The sequence below is a fragment of the Archocentrus centrarchus genome, chromosome 1 (genome assembly GCF_007364275.1).
Source record: "Archocentrus centrarchus isolate MPI-CPG fArcCen1 chromosome 1, fArcCen1, whole genome shotgun sequence".
In the NCBI taxonomy this organism is placed as follows: Eukaryota; Metazoa; Chordata; class Actinopteri; order Cichliformes; family Cichlidae; genus Archocentrus; species Archocentrus centrarchus.
The window spans coordinates 17,771,915-17,780,063 of record NC_044346.1 but is presented as its reverse complement, the minus strand read 5'-3'; the positions used below and the strand labels follow the sequence as shown (position 1 = coordinate 17,780,063).

At 40.5% G+C, this 8,149-nt stretch overlaps 1 protein-coding gene across 1 annotated transcript; it reads right to left on the bottom strand.

The window, feature by feature from the left end:
* Positions 1–1,125: 1,125 nt before the first annotated feature.
* On the bottom strand, positions 1,126–2,331 carry LOC115786463 (fatty acid-binding protein, intestinal). Its single transcript, XM_030738617.1, has 4 exons — positions 2,211–2,331; positions 1,792–1,964; positions 1,446–1,553; positions 1,126–1,238 (listed from the first exon to the last, which is right to left on the bottom strand). The coding sequence occupies exons 1-4, from the start codon at positions 2,275–2,277 to the stop codon at positions 1,188–1,190; spliced, it is 399 nt and encodes a 132-aa protein (XP_030594477.1). The 5' UTR covers positions 2,278–2,331; the 3' UTR covers positions 1,126–1,187.
* Positions 2,332–8,149: the final 5,818 nt, after the last annotated feature.

The window sequence follows — 8,149 nt, the reverse complement described above, 5'->3', positions numbered from 1 at the left end:
GTTGTCTCACCTGTAGAGTGTTTTTTTCTTTATAATGATAATGTCATTTATTGTCTGCGTTGACCTGTAATTTTTTTCCTTCATCTGTAAAAGATAACACTAATGTTGTTTTTACACAAGTTTAATTTTACATTCTGAACATAGTGTCTTCAGTTGTATCAACAGTGCCTTGACACTTTCAGTGAAATGTGTTTTTTTTTTTTTTTTTGTGAGTGAACCACATTTAGAGAATAAAAGAGATGAATGAAAGAAAATAGATGATGTCGGGATAAAACTTAAGAACAGGCAATGCTACCAGAGACATATGTGACACTCGTGAGTGTGAACATGTTATGTGGAGGTTGGCCTGCTGTTCTTAAGAGCCCCTTCAGACTTCGATGCTACAGTCACAACTGCAGGCGGCAAACTCAGCAGTTCACCCTCAAACTTTTCTCACTGCTAAACTAATGTTTTGTGCTGCGATTGTGTAAATACAATTACATCTTGCATCTGTAGCCTTCCGTTAAAGTTTGAATTTACTCCAGAGGCATGTTTGACAAGAGCTGGTTTTCTTCTGGGTCACGTTGCGTCACAGTTGGCACTGCATCAGTCCATGTCTTTTATCTTGGGCTAAACATACCATGATGCAACCTAATTATTTGTATTACATTAACACAGAAAAAACAAAGAGAACTTTCCACATTACGTTACTAATTTTATCAGATAAGTTACATGCTGATGCGGCCTGATCCGTGGGCTCGGGATGCCTCATTGAATCCTTGTTTGGTCTGATCTGTGCGTTCGGCCTGCTGAGTTGAGTTACTGACATTTCAGCGAATGCTTCGTGACTGTACAGATCAGTTTAAAGAAACATGTGAAACCTGTCTACACGTTATATTTTTGTAGATAATATATATTTATTTTTATTCATTGTTGAATAAAGTTTCAATTATGGTATCACTACTAAATTAGTCACTTGACTGTGTGTGTTTAAGTTTGCACAAACTTCCACAGATGATCATTTGGACAAATAGAAAGCAGGAAAAAAAAAATCCCCCACAAAATAATAAGCAGTTATGACTTTATTAATGCAGGTATCAAAATATGATGAATTACATGTTGATGATTTGGCACAATACTGTATGCAACCCTGAGCATGTCACTTCAGTTTTTTTTTTTTTTTTTTAGATTAATTTTTTTAAGTTGGTCTAACTCCTCTTGAAAATCCTCTTTGCATCCACGCCTTCATAGTTGTAGCTCTGTTGGAGAAAGATTAATCAAATATAACTGTTATTTAACTTCATAGTTTCTACGTCTGGTTAAACATTTTTCAGACTATCTATATAAACACAGCTGTTTAAACTTTATGTAAACTGAAGCTACAGTAAATGTGTAATCTCTATAAAGCTTTCCCAGGCTTTTGGGGTTGGGACTCTTAATTTGCATATGAAGGAATTCAGCCTTGCCTGTATGAGTTCATCTCCTTGGACGATTCTGGTTGTTGTCAGCTGTTTTCCGTTGTCCTTTCTGTTGAAAATTCCATTCAGTGTGTCTCCCTCCATGGTCCATGCACCCTGAGAGTTGAAAGACAACGATGAGGAATTGAATACTAGGTGGGGAATACTGTGCACAAGTCCAAAGTTGGACTGCGCTGTTTGACAGGTTTATGATTGGACTATATGTGGTAGTAAGTGTTTGGAAAAGTCAAGGCTTGATGTATGGATTGTTGGCTTAGCTAACAGAGGCACAATTTGTTAAAGCTCAAAGGTTGAAGGTCTAAAGTGAGTGAAACCAGCTTCCACTTTAACTTACTGATAGTTCTGTTCCATCTGCAAGGCTGTACTCAAAGTTGACTCCGAGGGTAAAGTCGATTTCGATGGAGCGGAAAGTGCTGCTTTCCTTGACATTAAACTTGTCTCCATTCTGCGTGATGGTAATCTTGAGGTTGTCATGAGCAGCCAGCTTCCTCTTCACCACGTTAATTCCTATGGAATAAGTTTCAGTAGACTGAGCAATGACAGGAAGTTTTATCTGTCTAAAGGCTAATCACTTATAATTTGGAATGATGAATGAGAACAAATAAAAAATAAAACTGTTCAAATGAAAAATGCACACGATTATCAGTTTGATGCAAAAAAAAAAAAATGTATTCTGACATTAATACACCTGTCTTCATTTAAGAAACATTTCAATAGTCAGAAGCAGCTTATAAAGAGTGTGCCAGCACTCACCCATTTTTTCCATGAATTTCTCATAGTTCTCACTGCGATCAACCTTCCAGGTGCCGTTGAAAGCCATGGTGGTGGTGAAGGTGAGCTGGACAACTCTGCAGAAAGGAGTGCCCTTCTCAAACTCTGCCACTCCTTTTAAACCACAAACCCTCTTATCTCATCATCTCTCCATGTGCTGATGTGGCCGTTTAAAGCTCTCCTTTTTTCCCCCCAAGGCAATATTCACACTGTGTGGCAGTGAATGGTTAATATCCACCTTATCCTGATTCTGTTTACCAAAGGTGCTGGTCACAGCTTAACAACCTCAACAGTATTCAGTGCAGAACTGCAGCAATTAATCATGCAGTATTTGATAACAGAAGGTTTTTTTTTTTTTTTTAAATGTACTTTAATTTTTTAAAATTTGACTGTAGCTAACGTAATTTTAATCATATCATTTATCCAAGATATCAGTGCACTAGTACTACTTTCCTCTACTGCAGAGGTGATCAGTATACTTGATAGTGTGTTGCTGGTGATACCTTTGTCCTTAATCTGGCCCTTGCTAATAAACAAGACCTTTGATATCTGAAGTTAATGTTAGACAAAAAAAGTTTTATTGAGTTATTAAACTACAGTCAGCTGAATAAGATTTCTTGACACCTCAGCTGCCTAAACACAAAGATGCCCTGCAGGTGGTCTTTGTCCTTCAATCACAGTATCTTAGCTGTTCCCAGGACTGTGCTCTTCTGGACAGAGATTTCAGATATTATTCCTGAAATCTGTTGGAGCCACTCCCCCAGTTTGGGGGTCACCGCTCTGAGTGTTCCAGTTACCACGGGGACCACTGTTGCCTTTAATTCCACATCCGCTCTAGGTCCTCTCTCAGCCCTTGGTATTTCTCGAGCTTCTCGCGTTCCTTCTTCTTGGTGTTGCCGTCACTTGGTATTGCAATGTCTATCACTACAGCTTTCTTCCTCTACTTTTTCACCACTACTATGTCCGGTTGCTTAGCCATCACCAGTTTGTCATTCTGAGTCAGGATGTCCCACAGGATCTTAGCTCGGTCATTCTCAACCACCCCTGTGGGCATATCCCTTCTTGACCTCCAGGTCCCCTTCCAGGTCATACTCGGCACTATGCCATGTGTCCTATGCCAGCCACTTGGTTATGGTGTTCCCATGTATGCCCTGCCTACTAGCATCTTGCACCCTGCTGTTATGTGCTGGATTGTTTCAGGGGCACCTCTGCACAGCCTGGTGTGGTGTGGTAGACCCCAGCCTCAATCTTGTGCTTAGAGCTTGTTCCTGTGCAGCCGTGATCAGTGCCTCTGTGCTGTCTTTCAGTCCAGCTTTGTAAAGGCATTATAGGATTTTTCAACTCAACTTTCTACTCCTCAGGTTCCTTCCTTTCTTCAACTTAGCATACAGTCTCAGGAGGCTAGATTTGGGGTGAAATCCTTCATGCATGGTAAGAAGCTTTCTTGGCTTGGTGTCAGGGCTTGATGTCAGGGCATAAGAGTTGATTGCCCAGATGCTGTTTTTCCCATTGGCAGTTGCAGCTTTCCTAGAGGCCTCTTCATGGTTCCCTTTTGCCTGTGGGATTCCAAGGTACTTGCAGCCATCCTCAATATTTGCAATGTTGCTATCTGATAGTGCAATCCCCTCAGTTCTGACTACCTTTTCTCTCTTTGTTACCATCTGACTACACTTCTCCAGTCCAATGTCATTATTACAGATCCTAGTAGTGAATCGATGTCTCGTTCACTCCTGTCATCCGTGTAGAGGTGGCTGATGATTGCTCCATTTCGTAGTCGGTATCCATCCATCTTTTTAATGATCTGAAAGGATTCGGGCCTATGCAGAACAGTAGTGGGGACAGAGCATCTCCGTAGTAAATCTCATACTTGATGGTGACTTGCGCACTTGGCTTGAAGTTGGCCTCTAGTGTTGTTCTCCACATCCCCACTGAGATCCTGATGAAGCCTCTTAGGGTCCATTTGATTTTGTACAGGTTCAGACATTCCAGGATCCATGTGTGAGGCATTGAGTCATAGGCTTTCTTGTAATCAATCTGGGCGGTGCACAGTTTGGTCAGTCTAGTCTTACAGTCTTGAGTGACTGCTTTATCTACCAGTAGCTGGTGTTTTGCTCCTCTGTTGTTTCTGCCAATTCCTTTCTGGGCCCCACTCATGTATTGAACCATGTTCATCTAAGCTGCTATGATACCCGACAGGAGTTTCCATGTTGTGCTGAAGCAGATTATTGACAATTAGTTGGATGTGACTGGTCCCTTCTGGGGATCCTTGGGGATCGCTTACTGGCTAGCCTTCAGTCAGCCAATCTGGGCGTGTCTTATCCATAAGCAGCTGGTCCATTTGTGCTGCGCAGGGCTCATGAAGTGCAGTTAGCTTCTTTAGCCAGTACATGTGAATCATGTCAGGGCCTGGTGCTGTCCAGCTCTTCACATTTGAGTCTTTTTCCTGGATGTCTGCCACTGTGATGGTTACTGGAGCCTGTTCAGGGAGGTTGCTGTGGTCTGCTCTTAGATCCACTAGCCACTGAGCATTGGTGTTCTGTGTTACATCCTTCTCTCATATGCTCTTCCAGTATTGCTCTATCTTCAGTCTTGGTGGGGAGCTGTTCTTATCTTGTTCCCCTGCCACTGAGAGTACACCTTGGATAGTTCAGTGGAGAGCATCTGGTTTATTCTCCTGGCTTCTATCTCTCTGGTATACCTCTTCAAGTGGTTAGCCAAGGCTGTGAGTCTGCTGCCAGTTTCTAAGGCCTCAGGTATGGAGAGCTTGTTGTGCTTCTTAGGCATGCCTTTCTTCATCACACCTTTCTGCAGCTCTGATAGTTGGTTAATTTCCCTTTCTACTGCCTTGAGCTTGGCCTCAAGTCTCTTTCTCCATGGAGGGTACTGCTCCTTTTGCCTGTTCATCTTATAACCAAGCATCTCAAGTATCACTCAAGGATCACTGTTGCTGTGGTATAGCTCAGCTGGTTGGTAGATTCACTGATGGCTGCATGACAGATTGTTCTTTTCACACATATATATATATATATATATATATATATATATATATATATATATATATATATATATATATATATCTCAGACTTGTTTTGAGCTTTTATAGCTCTTTTATAGCTACAGATTTTGTGTGTGGGAATGAAAAAAAAATTAAGGCTAACAAAATGATGCAGACACAATTAACTAAACCCCAAACTAAGTGCAGTATTAAAATTTAAATATTTATGTTGAGTGGGAAGGGAAAAGAAGCAGCAAAAACATGTACTAAAAAGTATTTTGAAATATATCCAAGCAAGTCTGAAAATGGAATGAATAAATAATGCACTGCATGTCCTCTTTCTTATCTCAGTTTCTTCTCATTCTATGTGGCTCGAGGGACCTTTGCCTGACCTTCCACCTCAGTAATTGTGCATCTTATCAGACAAAAGACCTTTCTACTAAAACTGCAGTGATGAAATTCACAGGAGAGCTTGAGCCATACTTGATCAAGTCTGGTGGAAACTCATCTTTATAGCATAATTATATCCTTTGAGGTTGATCCAAGTTGTAGTATCAGTTATACTAGCACATGGAAAATGATAACATAGAGACTCAATGATTCTAACTTTTAACAAATGCTCTATGTTCAGGTCTGCAATTTTTTTCCACATTTTTTCTTATTTTGACTTCATATACCACTACAGTGAATTTTAAAGCAGGCACTGAATATGTAATGTAATTGGACAATTGACTGATAAGCAGGTTTCATGGCCAGGTGAGGGCTGAGGTGACTTAAATTAGCCCTTCTGTGTATTTATAGTTGCTGTCTTCTCCTTAGTGTTTGTCAATGTGTTTGTTCTCCGTGCCCTAACCTGTTTTGATCCCTAGTGATCCTAGTTCTCTTAGTTATAGTCTGTTTCCTTTTTGGTCCTAGTTTCATGTTTTTTCCTTTGGATTTGTGTTTTTCAGCTTGGTAACTGTTTGGTAAGGTGTTCTGGGTCCACAAGTGCACTTTCCACATAGTTTGTATTATCCACAAACCGTGACATGTTCACTCATGATTCCAAGCATTGATCTTATATTTGATATCTTTACACTGGCGGTCTAAACGTAAGGTCCAAAGAGCTGTCAATGCAAGTGAAGAAGGCCATAACTAGGCTGAAAAAAAAAAACCCAAAAACAAAATAAGTCTATTATAGTGACAGAGAAAAAATTTAGGAGTGGCCAAGTCAACAAATAAAATTCTTTAAAAGAAAGAATAGACTGCCCAGCTCAGCAACATCAAAAGGCACAGAAGACCAGTGAACAGACATCAAGTGGATTAAGAAAAACCCCTTCACAATATCTAACCAAGTCAAGAACACCCTCTAGAAGGTAGGTATGTAAGTCTACAATCACAAGACGTCTTCATGAATGTAAATACAGAGGATTTATAATGAAGTACAACTCAATACAGGTCTGGCAGAGCATCTGTTCCCAAACTCTTAATGCAATCTTTTGTTAAACCCCTTGAATTAAAGCTGAAAGTCTGCACTTCAATCACATCTTGACTTGATCTACCCATCCACTGTAGTGGTGTACAGAGTCATTATCCAAAAACCTTATGGACCTAACTGTATAACATTTGTGGGGCTACCAGACATTTAGAAGCAAGCTCACGATCACAAGGCTGGTCCTTAAACTGGCAGGATAAATTTGGGTACAGAAGGTAAGAGGTGCACTTGTCCCTCACTCTTTACTAACATTACAAGAGTCTTGCTCAAGACTCAGTTTACTGATTCTGTAGAGTGGCTCACTGACCGGACTGCTGTTGAACTTTTCACAGCCAGGCCCTTTAAAGCTTATCATGGTCCATAGTAAAAGTGTCATCAATAGTATTGATAACACCTCAATTTAACTTTCTCTGTGCCCCATTTAATAACAGAGTTATTATCACTATTTATTATGTCTGTGGTTACTGGGTCAAAATGCTATTATGCCTCAGGAAGTTGCTGAACAGGTCCATAGATTAACAAACAAATGTTTAAGTTACTTTTATTTGGAGTCAAAAAAATTATAGTTCCAACTACTGTACAACCAACAGACACAGTGCAACTAGATACCACTTGAATTTGATTGTATGACTGTTGAAGTCCAGTTCACCTGTTTGCAATATCTGGTATCTCAGGAATCACTTGTAATATACAATAAATTCTGTAGACTCCAGCAGTCTTCAAGAATGTCCTACAGGACATTCAATTCAATTCAATTTTATTTCTATAGCGCCAAATCACAACAAACAGTTGCCTCAAGGTGCTTCATATTGTACGGTAAAGACCCTACAATAATTACAGAGAAAACCCAACAATCAGACGACCCTCTATGAGCAAGCATTGGCGACACCGGGAAGGAAAAACTCCCTTTTAACAGGAAGAAACCTCCGGCAGAACCAGGCTCAGGGAGGGGCAGTCATCTGCAGAGACCGGTTGGGGCTGAGGGGAGGGAGACAGGACAAAAGACACCCTGTGGAGGAGAGCCAGAGATTAATAATTAATGATTAAATGTGGTTTGGTTTATAAACAGAGTAAAAAGATATGAATAAAAAAAATACTCAGTGCATCTTGGGAACCCCCCAGCAGGCCAGGCCTATTGCAGTATAACTAAGGGATGCTGAGATCCGGGATCTGGGATGGCCAGTCCATGGCTGATAGTATTCCACACACTGTGTGTTTTTTCTATCCAGATATGCTTTTACTGCATTAGCAGTGTGTTTGGGATCATTGTCATCCTGCCAATCAAATGCTTTCCATATGGTATTGCATGGTGGATCAAAATCTGTCTGTACTTTTCTGCATTCACAATTCCATCACTTTTCACGAGATCTCCAACATCACTAGCTGAAATGCATCCCCAAACCATGGCAGAGCCTCCACTATGTTTTACAGGTAGTCACTGTTGTACCTCTT